General features: G+C 38.0%; 1 protein-coding gene across 2 annotated transcripts in view; it reads left to right on the forward strand.

Annotated features, from left to right (window-relative positions):
• Positions 1-2,320: 2,320 nt before the first annotated feature.
• LOC107104074 (arrestin domain-containing protein 3-like) overlaps positions 2,321-17,924 on the forward strand; it is a 32,002-nt gene continuing 16,398 nt past the window's right edge. Inside the window, exons 1-6 of one of the 2 annotated variants that reach the window (XM_015403991.1) lie at positions 2,321-2,744; positions 5,132-5,189; positions 5,872-6,019; positions 7,225-7,321; positions 9,982-10,238; positions 11,213-12,232. In XM_015403991.1, the coding sequence (XP_015259477.1) occupies positions 2,489-2,744; positions 5,132-5,189; positions 5,872-6,019; positions 7,225-7,321; positions 9,982-10,238; positions 11,213-11,806 (1,410 nt within the window). In that variant the 5' untranslated portion in view covers positions 2,321-2,488 and the 3' untranslated portion in view covers positions 11,807-12,232. Of the gene's footprint in view, positions 2,745-5,131; positions 5,190-5,871; positions 6,020-7,224; positions 7,322-9,981; positions 10,239-11,212; positions 12,233-17,924 lie in introns of those variants that run through there. The other variant, XM_015403990.1, reaches the window with a different exon arrangement.

Below are 17,924 nucleotides of genomic sequence, written 5' to 3' on the forward strand. Positions count from 1 at the left end.
TGTGTGTGTGTGTGTGTGTGTGTGTGTATTAAAACTAACATTCCATGTCCGTTTGATGAGGATCTTATTAAAGAATGATCTTCACTTTTTCACAGAGTTCAATATTTATAGGGAGAGGATTCTACATCTCAGTGACAGGGCATGAGATTACTTTATTTTTTAGTTTGTTTAATATGAGCGAGATGTGAATAGTTTTATTTTTACTTAGTCATATTTACAGCACATAAAGAACTACTTAAATTATTTTCAGATTACACATAAGTTAATTAATTAATTGCGTTGGGGAAAAGGAAGAGTTAGGATTAGGATTCAGTCAATGATGACAACCTAATAAGCACAATTTGAAGGCATTCTATGGGACTGATAGCCACTTATAACGGCGATTTATTGGGCTGATAACATTCGAAGTGCAGCTGCAAACAGCCACTGATTTACTGTGTAAAAAAAAAAAGACTGAATCAACGTGAGGAGGGGCACATGAGATGATCCACAGGTTCTATATATTAGAACAGTGTGTTTATTCTTCTTCCTCACCTGCTGCCAGAAGATTTTACCTAAATGGATACATTGATCTACTACCATTCAAGAAATAATCCCGTAATATTCTGATGGTAACCCCTCTATGGTAAATCTTTTTTTAAATGTAATAGTTTTACTGAATATGTAATTTCAGAATAGGTTATAGGTAGGTAATTTCAGATCTCCCTGTTCCTAATATTACTGGTCAGCATTTGTAATACTTTAACTATGAATTTTTGTTTTTCATTTTTTTCTCACATTTTCAGTCAAGCTGGTAAATGTCAAAACAGCCAATTAAACTTTCTAAACATTTCTAGATATATGAAACTTAATTCTTACAAGTAAAATTTCATTTTTTATTAATTTTCTAAAATTCAGTTTCTGCTACTGAAATGTAATTTGCTAAATATATTATTACAGTTGGGTCTAGGAGTGTGATTTTGATCAGGAAGAATCTTATTTTAATGAGCTACAAATGGAACAACAGAGAGGAGTGTTTTTAATACCGGTAAATGTAAACACGGCCTGCCATAGTCCACTTCTTATAAACTTACACATTAACTTGAGCAACAATCTTCTCCTTCGCCACCTTCCTCTCCTTTGTAGCTGTGGTGTTATTTCTCTGTCTTTAAAACACATTATCCTTTTTATTTAATTTTTCTTTTTGCATCTCTGCATTAAAATCTCTAGTTCCAGGGGGGTAAATAGGCACTTCCCCTTGCCTGTTGTCCTGGTGACTCGTATAATAGGTGCTCCACTGATAATGGCTTTTTGGTCATGCGCTACTCTAAGTGGACTTAGTTAAAATTGATTGAACTAATTCATAAGAGTTGTTGTGAATCAGAACACTCAGAGTTCCTGACTTTTGGCTAGATCAATTTAGAGTTGCTGATTTGAATCTGAATTTGTTAAACCTGTTTCATGAAATGGACCACAGGATATTTGTGGACATTTAGTGGTTTTGAAGGTAAATATTAGCAAAAGAAATTAATCAAGCATACAAAACTTTTTATCAGAGGTAAGGTAATTTTCTTTGATTACATTTTCATTTGGTAAATGTATATTTTTTAGTAGATTCATATATTTAATAAGTACAAAAAAAAAAAATAGCCTTTAGCCGGCAGCACATATGCCCTGTAGGCCCATTGGCCAGTCCAACCCTGAAAGTTGTATAATTGGAGGTAAGATAGGTGCTAAGGTTGACTATTTAAATAATTTAAATCAAAAGCATTTTTAAAAAGGAAATAGATACAATAGAAAATTAAATCATAACACTTATCTTTTAAAGATTTAGAATCAAACATAAATTATTCAATAAAATCTGGTTATATGTATTGCAAAAACATTTTTATTTATTTTTTTTATACCCACTTCATTATTTCATATTCTTGTGTTGTAGCACATCATGAATTTGTTTAGCTGTCTGGCATGCATATCAAACTAAGTGGACAGAGCTGACATCGCTTGGCACATGAACATTATGTTCAATTACCACACAGGTTAATGGGTATTTTCAAATTATTTCCATTTCCATAATGTATTTAGTTTTTAAATGTGAATATTTATGTGACTAAAAAAAAGGATTACATGGCTTTTGTCATATGAATTAAAGTTTAATTAACATTACATAGGATTCTTTTCATGTGTTCAATATTTTTTATATTTTATTAAATATAGATTTATTTTTCATTCAATTACTTTTTATGTAAAATAGAGAGGGTGTATTTTAATGGGTGGTGGCACCTTTGGTCTTCCATACTTCTGAATATGCTTCCTGTAAATCGCGTCCTTGTAGGGGCGGGGAGGCTGTAGAGGTCTGTTATAAAAAAAAAAATAATAAATGCATGTTCTTGGCATGTCTTTTCCGTCGTTCTCAGAAATTAGACAGACCGTTTTAGCAGAAAAAAACGCTCCCTGAGTTATTGTGCAGTTCTGTTTCGGGCTCTTCCTATTTTTTCTTTGTGAAACGATGCCTGCAGTGAGTAGTTTTACTATCAGCTGCGAAGCGCTAAACGTAGACCAGACTTTTTCAGAGGGAGACACTATAATTGGACAAGTGATTCTGTCCTTATCCAAGGCAACCAAAGCTAAGCGTCTGTTTGTGAAGGCTAAAGGGGACGCTAATGTGCACTGGACCGAAGAGAGAGGCGACACGACGCACACATACTCAGCGCACCGGAGATATTTTAAACTGAAACAGTTTTTAATCCCAGAAGACTCAGAGGGTAGGCCTACAGTTCACCGCATGCTTGTTGCTTTTTATTTTAATTTTATTTTTTTGGTCTACCTAAGTTTTCAATCTTTCATTAACAAATGCCCCAAACAGTCCCCGTTAACCCCCCTCCCTCTCTCTCCCTCTCTTTGAAGATGTTGGGGTGCGAAACATTCCTCTTTAATTCCTAATTGGCTGACCGGACCCTATTTATACCCCAAGACAAGGTAGATTTCCGCATAAAGAGAGAAATGCCTCACAGCCTTTGATGAATACAAGCGGTTGTATTTGTTATTACAGTTAAATTCATAATAGAACCAACTTTAACCCAAGAAGATAAGAATTTGCTGAAATATATTGTTTCTGGTATATTTGATGCTTTTGATGAGAGGCTGGTTACTTTTTCTTTATCAATTTTTGAGACTGTTGTGGGTAGATCTGCTTAACTCTTCCACGTGTAACAAAAAACAGCTTTATTTCAAAAATACATTGCTACTGTGCTTTTGTCATTCATTACTGGACCCAATATCAAATGGACTATCCAGCAAAGCAATCTCTTCACAAAGACATTGACTGCAGCTGCTACTTTTGCCATCATTACAGTGAAACTCATCCTGAGTTTTTGGAAATGTCCCTTTACAGTACTAATATTCTTAGTACCTTTTCTCTTAAAAACTCTGATTCTCTTTTTTATTTTTTTATTTATTAATCTCACACTGGAGAAATTGACCTTTGTGCACTGTGGGGTTAAGGGTCTTGTTCAGGGACCCAGAATGGAGGCTGTGGGGATTGAACCGGATACTTGGAACNCCTCTCAGGGTTGCTATCTCCTTCAGGCGTCTATTCTCTTTGAGCTGGGTGTCTGCTCTGCCTTTCAGCTCTTTCCTTCCGAAGCGCTCAGCACCCATGCTCCAGATTATAGAGGACATGGCCTTGAGCTTCTTCCCCACATCTCCTGCAGTGGCTGCTTCCAGCACCTGGTCCACGTCGCGATCAAACATCTCCAATTCTTTTGTTGCAGCTGCATTTGGCCAGTTTACACGTTGTTTCCGGACGTCTCCTTCACAAGTGATCTGCACAAGCTGCCTGTTATACTGAGTCACTTCACTCTCACTCTGTTGCCTTGCTGCCTCCGTCACATCAGCGATGCTGCTCCTGCTTCCCTCCTCGTCATGTGCCTGGAGATTCTGGAGACTGTGGTTTGTGTCCTGCCCCGGCCTCTCCTCCGTCTCACCAGGTTTCCCTGTGCGTTGCACATTACTTTCAGGTTGTAAGCACTTCATCCTTGTCTGATGTATCTTCAGCCCTTTCTCATTTTTGCATTTCTTCCCACATCTACTGACCCGGGATAAATCGCTTGGCTGTTCCGTAGTCGTTTGTCCGTTGATGGTGGTCATAACGTTGTTCTGTCCTGTGGGTCGATCATCCTCCCCCGCTCTCGCTCGGCCCCGGGGGTATCTTGTAATATACCTTTCCATAGCGGTTGTTTGGGTTTTCTCCTCACGGAGAGTGTGGTTGGCCTGCCAAGCCGCCACACCCCAGCTCTGGTCTTTCCCAGATGTCAGCAGTCTTTCCTCGCTGTCACCGTTCTTCCTCGGTTGCCAACTTGTCTTTCCAAGTGGTCACTGGGTCTGCCAGAAAGGAATATGCAAAATACGATAAGGGATATCGCAACTGGCCCAATTTTACAGGTACTTGCCCCTGCACCATCTGTGGGCCAGTGGCATTGCTCTCTCTCTCTCTCTTTCCTTCCCTCAAGGCACCACTAGGTCTCTGTGACTGGAATCGGAGTTGGGTAGGCTCAGAAGGTTGTCAAATGGGCACCCCCCTTTCACTGGTGTTTCGTTGATTTAAGCCCATGACACCTCGGAGGGGCTCAACGGCAAATCCAGCGTCCTGGACCCACCCCTACCGAACGCCACCCAACTCCTCATCCAGTTCTTCGTTCACTCAGTGCTTCGGTTCTGCCAGCGCACCTCGCGCTGCATCCAAATCAGGACAGAGACACTAAGGGAAAGAGAATATTTCAAAGAAGAAGTAGAACTTTATGGGTCGAATAGCGCTTTATTTAGTGCGAGTGGGCCGCTGCCAGTTTTTTCATATCTGCACACTGGGAACTCAGAGTGCGCCAGAGCTAACCCAGTTAATAACTCGGTTATTGAACTGGTTCCGATATATAGCCTGCATGTGGAGGGCTTGGCTGAATCCTTGATCCACGAGATACTATGAGGGGGAAAAGGTTTTATGCCACACCACTCAGTTGTTTCAGGAAGGACCATTAAAAGGGACAAAATTGCATCAATGGAAGTTTTATGCATCCTTATTCCATTAGTGTGCAGGAAAATTAAAGGTATAAATTAATTAAACTAAATATATCCTGTTTTATATCTGCATTTCCAGAGACTGTTTTGCCAGAAGGGAACCATGTCTACAACTTCAGCTTTAGGATCCCATCTGAGTAAGTACTACACAATACACTGACAAAACATTTTCTTTAACTTCCACATTTCAAATTCTTCTCACAAAACAGTGTGGTTGTCAAGATAAACACCTTGCAACAGTTTCATGTGGCACATTGGTAAGGTGGTTTCCAATAACAGAGAACCTACTGCTAAGGTACTGTCTGGATTTCTACACACTCTGTAGTTCCTGAAATGAAAATGTAAATAGGTTTTAATGAAAATAGCATCAAACGTACACCAATTCTTATAGTTTATTTTAAAGTGGGGTTTAAAATTTGTTAATAATCTTTATTTTGTGAAATAAGATGCTAATTTATTTTTTTTATTCATATATTTAGCTCATCCTTCCATGTTTTGTCCACCCTTACTTTTTCTGACTATTTATTTTTACTCATTTTGATTTTATTCTTTCAAATTAAAAAAATTTAAGATGATGTCATATGTTTGTCTGATAACCTCATTTACACATATTTTTAACAAGTACTCAGTACTTGAGTAAATACTTTTTGGTCATTTTATAGTCTTGCTTACCTGAGTAAACAAGTAACGAAGTATCATTGCTCTTATTCCAGTACAAGCTTTAGCTACCCTTTCCACCTCTGATTGGAGCATATGAATGAATATATGGCATTATATTAATTCACTTATCATTAAATCACCATCATGTCTGTTATGCAGAAACATGCCATCGTCTTTCAGAGGAACTCACGGAATAATTGTCTACAAACTGGAGGCCAAACTATCCAGGAGCTGGAGGATAGATTCCACTGCACAAAAGGAGTTCAAATTTGTTTCCAAGTCGTTTTCCAACTTCAGGACCCTTTTAGTGCGTATTATATTCATTATGCTCAGAAAATAAGCACAGTGGCAGATTATTAATCATTTTTTTTCACCAATATCATGTCAATTAAACTAGACAAATAGGAATAAGCTAAAGTCACTCAACAAAAAGACATCCAAGATGACTGTCTAAATAATCATGTAGGGTCAAGAGTTTTAATGTACCTATACTGTAAGGTTACAGTAAGAAGAGTAGACTGAATCAGCCATTTTATGTATTAAGCCTTTATTAAGCCAGGTTAGTCCAAATGTTATTCAAAATCTCTTTTGCAACCTGACAAAGAGGGCAGCAGCTTGTATCATATTTTGGGGACAACAAATTGTAGGACATCGATGGAATACATTGGAGATTGTAACATGTTTCCTCAAACTATTTACATAATAGGCATACAGAAAAATAATTCCTTTATTGGTTTTATTACGATAATTAATTAAAGTTATTAAAGACAAATGAATCAAACAAATAGATAATCTATTTACTTTTGTTTTGGGCTCTTCTAGCATCTCAGTCCATGCAAACAAGCTTTATTTAATAAACAAGATCAACTGATCTATAATGAGTTACTCTGCAATCCCATTTTTAAAAATCTCTATTACATGTTGGGGATTATTATTTTTTTGCTTTACAGACATCTGGGCTACAGTGGCATCAGATGCAGGAGTTTGCCCTGCAACTGGAGGGTGTCAGTTCAACCTGCTGCTCCTTTTTCCTTTGTTGTTGTGTTCTTGGGCAAAATAAAACTGTCAGTGAGCCCCAGTGCAGCTGTGGCAACAATGTAGCTTTCCACCATCTGTGTGTGAATGGGTGAAAGACTGAATCTAGTTTAAAGAGCTTTTATCAAGTCTCCTGACTTGAAAAAGCTCTATATAAGTACAAGTAATTTACTAGATATTACCATTAACCTTTATTGCTGTGGTATTGTTAATAAAAATTTGGTAAGCCATTTGTAATCTAGCTTCAGGGACACTTCCTCTCAATTTTTAGACTTTGTCCTTAGAAATCTTCATTTCTGTCTATTACAATTCCATTTTACAAGAACAACCTGGGTAGTAATACAGCTCTGCCTAGATTCAACTCAATACTCTCTTAAAAGCTCTTCAGGTGAACTTTTACAACATTTGTTGTTCACATTGTTTTGGTGTTTTTTTTATATAATTCATTTTTTTGGTTGTTTGTTTTCTGACCTTCAGAATGAGCAAACTGGTTCCACTGAGAAGAGGATGGGGCTTTTCTCCAAAGGACAAGTGCATTTAGATGCCACTGTTAACAAGACGGCTTACACCCCAGGTAGTTGATTCCTTTCAATGATAGGTTAGCTGAGTTGTCCTTTGACATGGATCGACATTGAGCCTTTCCCACTGCCACTAAGAACCGATTGTTCATAGGTTTTAACATTGTCTTTTGTCAGTGGAAAAGAGTTATAAAGACTGTGGTAATTATTTTCCCGTATTTGAGACTTTTCCCTCTGAAAAGTCTCAAATACGTATTTAGTTTTTCCGACCATGTTAGATTTCTCGCCTGTGTATTTTAACATTGTATTGTGGGCCATTACTCTCAAAAAAGTTGCCATTACGCTGAAAAAAAAGGCAGATATGGCTATTTTTTATGAGCTTAACGGCCATTTGACTTACATGCCTTCCCAGGGCAGTTCAGCAGTTCAGGTACCGGAAACACGATCCTATGCTACTTCCGGGAGCTAACTATTTCAGCATTGGATTTAAACATAGATCTAGTCGTTTTGAGTTTTATGTTTTACATTCGTGTTAACTTTATGCTATATAGTATGTAACCTAAAAAGAGAAAACACTAAAATGCAGATTAACATGGTTTAATAATGTTTTGCCTGACCGCGCTGTGCATGTCTGATTATAACGTCACACAAGCAGTTTAACAGAAAATATGTAAAAAGCATCTACATTTTCTCAGAAAAGTCATAAAACATTTTTTAAGATTGTGTATTAGCATTATTTGGTGGGTTAAGGATAGAAATAAGTAATTTTAATACCATAATTACATTATTTATGGAAATCCAGATGTATATCTGGTTAAATACGTACAAATGAGTTGATGGTGTGGATCATGCTTCCGGTAGGATCGGGTAGTGCCAAGTCCTGCCCCTCTGTGGTTTTTGAGAGTAGTGCACCTACGGTACCTCTGTATCAACTATAAACATGTACAGCACTTCTATGAGCTTGCGCATTGCATTCACATTCCAGCACGACAACCCAATGCAAGATTATATCTTGCCCTTAAGGAGTAGAGTTGGAAGTAGAAATGCCAATCACCAATCAGAGATTGCAAAAATCAGTATCTTCTTAACACAGCGTCAAAACCATAAATTCTTCAACTACTGTCCTATGCACATTGACATTGCATTATTATGTATCATAAGAAAGTACCATGATTTGACCACTCTTTAAGTGTAGGAGGCTGCGAAGATTAGCTTTTTTAAGCAGAATGAAAGATGGAGAAAATAATGTTCACTATGACAGGATGAGGAAAAATATGTACGGTAAACCAAATGTTTTGGCCATATTATCAAATGGCATTTGTTGATACAAAAAAAATACATTGCCATATATCAGCAAAGGGACACCATTCCCAAAATAGAGGTGGTTGTTTCAAATTTTGTGTTTGGTCTGAGGTGTTTCTCAAGGTTGAGAATGTTATTAATTAACAGCAGATTTATGAATTTGCATATACTTTACTAGTCCATCTGTCATAATCAGAATATTAAGAATCATACCGCAGCATAAGTGGTAAAATTCACACACCATTAGCTATGTTAAGATAGTAAATGCTAAGTAGGTGATGGGTATATGGTTATAATGAATTTTATTATCCTGCTTATTTGTTGTAGGATCTATATTGGCTTAGGGTCTAAGCTTGAGTTTTGTGAAATTATTTGAATTTGTTACTAGGGCTGGGCGATATAGAAAAAAGCTTATCGATAAAAAAAAATGCATATTGATCGATATCGATAATTATTGAAAAGATTTGAAACCATATTTTATGTGCAGCTCTGCCTGGACTTTTTAGAATATTGCTAAATGATTTAATTTTAATAAAGAACACAAACACAGACTTCCAATTAAATCTTTATTTAACCAACTTTTTTAACCATAACAGAATTGTTTTAAAGAAAAATAACTTAAGAGACCTGGGTTATGTTATTAAATACTGACAAAGAATTAACTAAAGTGACCAGAAAAGTGACCAAAATAAATATAACAAATAAATAAATGCCCCCCCACCGCCGCCGCCGCCCCCATTCCTGCTTTAACCTGAGTTATTACTTTGAAGTTGCTGGCCCCTCAGCATTTTTCTCTCAATTCTCTCATTTTTCTCTCTCTACGTGGGAAACTGCCCAGAACTGAAAATATATATATATTTTCCCGAAGATTCCTCGGAGGAGAGCAGCGTCGGGGCCTACACAGCTCGTACTCCTGCGGGTGTTATAGGCTGAGATGATAAAAAAAAAAAAAAAAGTTGGTTGTGTTATCAGACTTCGTTTTCACTGGTTCCCTACACATTTTACAGATGACTGTGGTTTGTTTTTTGCCCGACTTGCCATGACCGAAATACTGCCAAACTGGCAAACTACAAAAACCCTTCTTTGGAACAATTTCCTCCACCTCTCCTTGCTGCGACATCTTCATGTGCTCTGTGTTGTGGTTTGAGAGGGCGGCGCTTTGTGACGGCGTGCCTGGGTCCGCGATTGTGATTGGTTGGGAGGAAGTAGTGACTAGCATAAAGCTACATGCTAGGCTACAATGAGAAGGAAGGAAAACTGTGTTTCTTTTTTTATCGAACTTTTATCGACTCTCTTTTTTTCTATTGCGCCACACGTCTATCGATCGATATATATCATTATTGAATTATCGCCCAGCCCTATTTGTTACTTTGAGAAACTTTAACAATTAAAAATGCTTTTTTTCTACTCATAGGTGAAACCATGCATATATTTGCAAAAGTCGACAATGCCTCCTCAAGAAACATGACTCCCAAATTTAGTTTGATACGGACTTTTAAGTTTTTTGCCAATGGAAAATCCAAAAGTACGATGAAAACTGTTGAAAAAATGGTTGATAAGGTCATTACACCTCACACCCAGCAAGAGGTAAAGTGTGCGCTGAAGATTCCCACTGATGAGATGCCTTCAATCGAGAACTGTGATATAATCTCAGTGACACACCAGTTAAAGGTATGTATCTTTAGCCCCATTTACACTACCCTGCTGAAACTGTGTCGAGATCGGTCCGAGCATGGTAACCGAGGTAACGGTTTAGTGTAAATGACACGCACAACTGACCTGGACCGTGCCAGACACAACCGAACCACGCTACTAGTTCATCTGTAGGACTCGGCGAGAGTCAGGCGAAGAAGGCAACCTTTGATGAATTTTACTTGACAGAGTCGACTTTTGAGAAGTGGATACGACAAAAGATAGTCTAATCGGGGGTTTACAGATGCAGGGAACTAACAAATATTGATGTTCATCACACTGCTAAGCAGAATTCTCATTGGAAATCGTGTGGCGAGGTAGGGAAGCTAGTATTTTTATGAATGTGTGAAATTTCATGATAACAGAGGCTGACTGTACGGAGATGACCCAGTTTGCTTATGTGCGTTATCTGCATTATCTGAGAACCGAGCCAGAACGAAGCTAACTAAACTAAGCCCTACTGATGAACTAATACCAGTTTAGCACATTTCAATTGTGTCTGGCTCGATCCGGTTCAGTTTTGCGTGCTCGGACCGATGTCTGGTGGCAGTCTGGTCGCAGGCAGTGTGGACTGGAGAACTGGTGGTTCTCCAGTCCACACTGCCTTTTGAATCTGTCAACATATACATCTCCTGGTTCTCTGCAGACCAGCACAGTCAACCAGAATTCCTCTGCCAAGTCAGTGTCTGTTTTGCATGCTTCATCTGCCATTATTCACTCCTTCAAGAAACTCTTCAAACGTAACTCTGTGTCTGGCTGAATACTGGGTTCACCTATGGGAAGTCGTGATAATAAATGGGGCTTATGGCCACTAAATGCGTGGGAAAAAAGAACAACTTTATTTTTAAAGCCTTTGTTACTATAACGTTTTCCCTTTTTTAACCTCAATTGTAATTTGATGCTTTTGTATGTGAAATGTCATCTTCTTAATAGGTATACATGTTTTTTCATAGGTGTATCTGGACATCAGCTTTGCCTTTGATCCAGAGATAGCCTTCCCAGTGGTTATTGCTCATCCTATGTTTGGTGCTCAACTTAATGGCTCCTTGGACCCTTACCCTGCTGGGGTTTATGGTGGTCCAACTAACAGCGACTTTCCTCCTCCTGTTGCACCTTATCCTGCACCACCATATCCAGGTTCTCATGGTTACCCAGATGCCAAAAGTCCTTATGTACCACCACCCACATACCCTACTGACCCACAGGTCTATAGTGGTCCACCAGGTGCATATCCTTACCAGCCACCACCCACCTTCAGGGCTCACACCAACCCAGTGCCCCTGGAGCCTTCTCCCTATGGATCTCCGTTTTCATCGTCCTTTTCCGGACTTCAATATCCACCGCCTGTCCTTGCGTTCTCCATGCCAACTTCGAGCCCTCCGAACCAGCCTGCATTTGCCTCTGTGTCTCCTTCAGCTCCCTCTTTCAATCTGAATCCCTCTGCTCCTGAGATGAATGCAGACTTTCTGTCTCAGACAAATGATGCTCCTCCAGCATACACATTGCTCTTCCCAACTTCTACTCCAGGAAAATCTGAAGATATATAACCACATATTTTAGGCTTTGTTAAGTTGCTCAAAGATTAATAGTAACCATATATTTATAGTTATATATTTTGTATATATATTTTGTAAAACAAAAATAAACTTTGTGGGTCTCTTTTATAAGACTGCTTTAAGCACTATTAGAAACATTAATACTTGCACTATATCTAAAAGGATTCTTTGCTGTGTCATGTTACAGGTTATGTCCGGTGAGTTTAAGTTGCAATACTGTCTTTCTGTCTGGTGCTAATATAACTAAACTCATTGCTTCAGGTTACACTCTGGAAAAATGTCCTACATAATATGTAAAGTGTCCTTCATTCTTTGCATGAATTTATGTGTGTTCGCTCTACTTCTATATGAGTCCTAATTAAAACATCTATTTATCTATTTGCTATATTAAAAACATAACTCCTAAATAGTTTCAGTGTTTGCTTAAATAAAGGGCTTAGAATGTACTATTGTTTTGGGGGAATTATCAGCTGGTAATGTATACAATGTCATTCTAAGAAAATATTAGCTTTTAAGGCATCTTATAGGTAGAGCTCTACAGTTACCTGGTAACAAAAACTGCAGTGCAGGTGTCACCAACCTAGATAAAAATAAGTTAACTTGCTATAGTTTAAAACGGGTCTCAGAATGAGGGGAAAAAGGGTGTTTAAGTTCTTTTGTATTGTAAAATTGAGAGTTTTAGAAACTGCTGATGGTTAGCACTGCTGCCTTGCAGCAAGAAGTTTCTGGATTCGATTCCCAGCCCAGAGTCCTTCTGCATGGACTTTGCATGTTTTCCCTGAGCATTTGCGGGTTCTCTTTCCTGGTACTCCGGCTTCCTCCCACAATCCAAAAACATGACTGTTAGCTTCTCTAAATTCTCCTTAGGTGTGAGTGTCTGCATGAATGGTTGTTTGTCCTGTGTGTCTCTGTGTTACCCTGCGAGGGACTGGTGACCTGTCCAGGGTGTATCCCGCCTCTCGCCCATAGACAACTGGAGATTGGCACCGGCACCCCTCACGACCCTCCTGGGAATAAGCGTGATGGAAAAAGTATGGAGAAACTACTGATCTGCTGTTATTTTAAAATCCAAGCCTTTCTTCTATTGAATGAGAGTTGTCAGGAAAAGGACTCTAAAAAGGAAACTAAAACTATGGTAGGATAAATAATCAACCCTGAAATCATAGATACATAGAATAAAATTCAACTTTATTATGGTTGCACTGTAACAAGTACAAAGCAACGAAATTCCCTCTCTGCATTTAACCCATCCCTTTGGTGAGCAGTGGGCTGACATTTTGCGGCACCCGGGGAGCAGTGTAGGGGTAAAGGGTCTTGCTCAGGGACCCAGACTGGCAGTCCGTGGGAGTGGGGCTTGAACTCAGAACCTCTGGGATCCAAGCGCAATGCCCTAATCACTATGCCGCCACTCCCAGACCACCACTGCCTCTTTGTATTAAAGCTTTGGGAAAAGTGGTGGTAATATATTGATGTGAAAAGTACTGTCTACTTTAGCATTGTTCAAACAATTATGCAGCTGAAATCAAGGTGGGGTGGCCATAGGGAGATTCAGGAGCATTCCATCCTGACACCAGACTGAGAAACATGGCTACAGCAGGTTAGCAAACACTGCCTGGTTATCATTTCCATCATCCCATCCCAGACTTAGTTTATGCCAATAAATGCAGATTTTTAACAATCTTATACAATACTTAAGCAGATTACTAATTAATCTGCTTAAGTATTGTAAGGAAGCATAAAAAATAGAGCTACAGTAGGTAAAGTGTTTGGTGTGCAGGAATGGTGATAGGTAATTCATAATAGATCTTTGCATCGCAATAAATTATTCTCTTAAGCTTCTGAGATTATATCTATCCCTAAACTCTTTGAAATTTACGGTAAAAGCAAGTTGAAAAAATATTTGTTTAGATCTCAGGAAATAGCTTTGGTATTCTTTAATAATTTCCTTTGCTTTTTATGTTTAGCTGCTTGTTGAGTAAGCCTCATTAAACTGCAAAATAGTTTACGCATTTTTAATTGTTAAATAAGCTTTTTATATGCAAATAATACAGTTCCACTTGTCATGCAATCGGTATGAAGGCCTCTCCAGACCAAGCCGCTGTGCTTAATTTTAACCTCAGCCCACCCATGGCTGAAATCCTAAGATTTCTATGTCTTTATGACCTCACTTTACTAATTACTACCTCCAGCAGGATAATGCCCCAGCAACAAATATCTACATACATACTCCCACACACCCAAACCAAAACCAGTTGGTGGACGTAATATAGTGAAAGGCTGTTTGTAAACTTCACAAATAGTGATGTAAACCTACATTTATTGCAAGAAAACAGTAAAAGTGTTCCTGTTTTCGACTTCCCTAAAAGTTGGTAAAGGGTGTAAAGAGAAGCCTTTGTTACAGCTGTTAAGGTGATTACTGTAATAGTAGTCATATGACGTATATTGTGCATCTAAACATAATTAAAGGTAAAAGGTTGTAAGTGTAAAACTGACTAAATGTTACGTGAACAATGTGAGAGGGCAAGTTCCTCTGACTTTTCGATTTCCAATGTCCCTAGGGGTTTCAGTTGAAGTTTAGAGAAACTGGAATTACAACTCGGAAAATAAGAGGAACATGACCATACCTAACTTCAGTATTTGAGATGGCTGCTGCTCCCATCAAAAGTGAAGCAGCATTTAATTTCTATATGCTTAACTTATCTTTACAAACTCCAAGAAGACTGTAAAAGTGTTGAAAGCCTGAGTCCCTTTAAGTCAAAGTAAAAAAAAGAACTGCCTTTGACCAAGTTAAGCTATTGGCTGAGCTATTGGCCTTACTATCAGCTTGTACCATGTTTTTATCTTTACCTGCTTTTATTCTGCTTTTATTTTCCATCCATTTTATTTTATTATTTATAATTTGATTTATGTAAAACACTTGAAATTGCCTTCGTGCTGAATTATGCTGTACAAATAAACATGCCATGCCTTTCATACTTGCATACATACCATTTAAAGCAAGTACATTACTATTTATGTGACATCTACTTCCTTGATCTATAGTCAGCTATAATATTTTATGTCAAGGCCTCAAACAGCCCTTTTAACTTATGTGTTCACTCCCTTTCAATATCGAGAGCATGCCGAACTAAATGACATTTAAACGTAGAGGTACATCTTCAAATTGCTTAGTGATATAGTATGATTATGTGTAATTAGCCATTTATTTCTGATTTTGGGACAATGATTAGATCATTTCTATTGTCGCCATATCATTTTAACTATTTATCCTACTATTTTTTACTTTCTTAAATCCAGCAGTACCAGTGCCATCTACATGCAAAAGAGGATTCAGTGTTCTTAGGTTTGGAGGCTATTTATCAAATTTCTTAAAAAGTATATCTGGAGAATGTTTGGACCAAAAGCATGGACATTGGGGATTGATTTAAATGCTGGCTTCTTTCAAAAGCTGCAGCCCCCTCCACCCAGTTCATCCAACGCTATGCAAGGAGCATCAAAGGAGGGATTTGAAGAGATCACAGACAACTGATGATGCCATTGTCCAAATGGTTACTAATTTCAGATTTAGACAAATAATTTCCTAAAATATAATTTGACCAAGCAATGTTTTATTTACCTCTTGGAATTGAAGTGTGATTTAGTTTAAAAATTTTGCAATTGCTCTAAATTAATTAAAAGCTTGACCTCACTCCAAACTTTTCAGAATAAACTTTGGTTCGCACACATACAATCCATGTTGAACTATGATATCTTTGCACCATTTTCATCTATTTACCTCTGCATATAATAGCCTAGTTAACTTCAGTTATACTACTTAAGCCAAGAGTTTTTAACCAAAATATATTTGACCTGGAGTTCTATTTATTGTGGTCATGATTGATTTTTTTTTTGTTCCGAATATCTTCTATACGTGTTCCCAGTTAACATATCATGATTTGAGCCTAGTTCAGACTTTCTTTTGTTATCCTACTGTAACACACAACCAGTAGTGTGTGTTGTTCACAGAAAAGCATATGACAGTCGGAAAGTTATTTGATGACATAACATTTTTGCCAATTTAATCTGATTCAATTACATTCAGTTTAGTTATTTTGTTCCAGTTCAGAATATGTCATCTAAAGACACAGACAATTCAACCAGATCATAGTCAGATTGGTTCAAAGTTTTCTATCTCAGGAAAATCAGCTGATTGCATCGACTCATTGCAAATCAATCCCTAACACCAATCAAGCATGCAGTGTCAGTGGAGAGGAAAACTCACTTTTAACAGGAAGAAACCTCCAACACAACCAGGCTCAGCGTGAGCGGCCATCTGCCAAGGTCAGAATGATCAGTTTGGTTTAACAAAAACAAAAAAAATGGTAGATTTGTGCCATTTGTGGTTTAGAGTAAGCAGATTTCTTAAAGGTATAGAGGATGATCTTTTATTTCTGGGTGGATCATCTCAATAAGTGGTCCTCCAAATTGCCAGTCATTCTGGCAATATGTTTATGTAAGGCCATCCTATGTGCTTGTTCCCTCAGCTAGCTTTTTCTGTGCATGGGCACTTTCAGGCGTATATCTGGTGAGCTACAGTTTCAGCCAGTCATTGAGGCTTACCTTTCTCACCACGGTTCTTTGAAACTGGCCTACGGTCGTAGGAGAAAAAGTGTCTAAGAAGTGTATGAGAAGAAAAAAAAGGCCTCAGAAGAGGCAGATATATCCAGGAAATCTTTGCACGGAGAGCTCTCCTTGCAAAGCGTTATGGGATTTGCTGTCACAGCGGCCCGCTGTTGCCATAGGCTGTCGCTACCCGACAGCGGTGACTGACAAAGATGGCGCAAGCACCGCACAGTGGAGGAGGATTTACGTGACCAATGGGTAGCAAAAAGCAATGATCATCTGTCCCAACAGTAAGTTAACTGAATTTGCTATAAATTTCACTATATAGTTCCTGCTCTACACAATGATTGAGGGATTTAGGGGTTAGGGCGGACATTCAGACACAGTAAGCTTGTATGAGCTATGAGAACAGCAACTTTTAAACAGCACGAGGACAAATTGGCTCGTGCACGCTCTCGTATAATGGGCGTTCCCTCTCGGGAGCAAGTTCAGGGTTGTACATGTGCATTTTGTTTTTTAAAGTGGAGAGGGCGGGTCTTTAAAAAAAATCGCCAACATTTTTCACAATACCTAAAATTATTTTGCTTCCTAGGGTGATTAAACATGGTAAGAACTTTTTTTATGTTGTGTAGAACAAAGTTGATCGCCAGATTTAACTAAAGTTAATCTGATATCCAATCCTACCTGATCAAAAGATAAACTACTAAAATCCCTTTTAAAAAAGAGATGAAACATAAAATAAAGATTGCTAATAAATCCTTTTAAGCTTTGTGCCTTGCTGTGTAAATCCTAAGAAACAGGTTAAGCATGTGCTATACAGCTAGTAATTCCTTAAACAAAGGGTTTAAAGCTGTGTGGGCCGCTTCTACACATAAAAATAAGCCTGTGCAATACATATATATTGACATATACTTATATAGTTTAACATGCACTGGCTTGATTGTGTTAATTTGAAAACTTTTTTCAGAAGTTGTGTCTTGTGTCAAAACTAAACACAGCTAAGGCTGCACATGTCATGAACTTGGCAGACATATAGAGAAAAACAAGATTATAGTTTTTTGACCTCATCCTCTTCACTCCAAAATAAGTTTTACCATTTTAAAAGTCTTAACTTTGCTCCTTGTGATGAGAAGATAAAGATATTCATTGATTTAAATCAAACTCCAACTGAATTATTCAGATTACAGATGATTCCATGTCAACTTTCTTTGTCAAACCAATGTAATCACAACTAGATGCTGACCAGCTTGATCAGTACAGGTGGAACATCAATGGACCCTGTACTGAAACTTTAGTTTTCAGAACCTGACATAAGAAAAGAGATTGCTGAAAAGATCAGAGACCTTCAGACCACGAAGCAGTGGCAAACACCCTTCATGCCGTCTAAGACCAACAAAAATAAATTTCGTTAAGAACAGCTCTCTAGACAATTTCATTTTTTTTTTTTTTTTGCAGCCTTGAAAACAGTAAAAAAAAAAAAAAAAAAAAAAAAAAAAAAAAAAAAAAA

This window comes from Cyprinodon variegatus, unplaced genomic scaffold (genome assembly GCF_000732505.1).
Source record: "Cyprinodon variegatus isolate N-32 unplaced genomic scaffold, C_variegatus-1.0 Scaffold1606, whole genome shotgun sequence".
Lineage (NCBI taxonomy): Eukaryota > Metazoa > Chordata > Actinopteri > Cyprinodontiformes > Cyprinodontidae > Cyprinodon > Cyprinodon variegatus.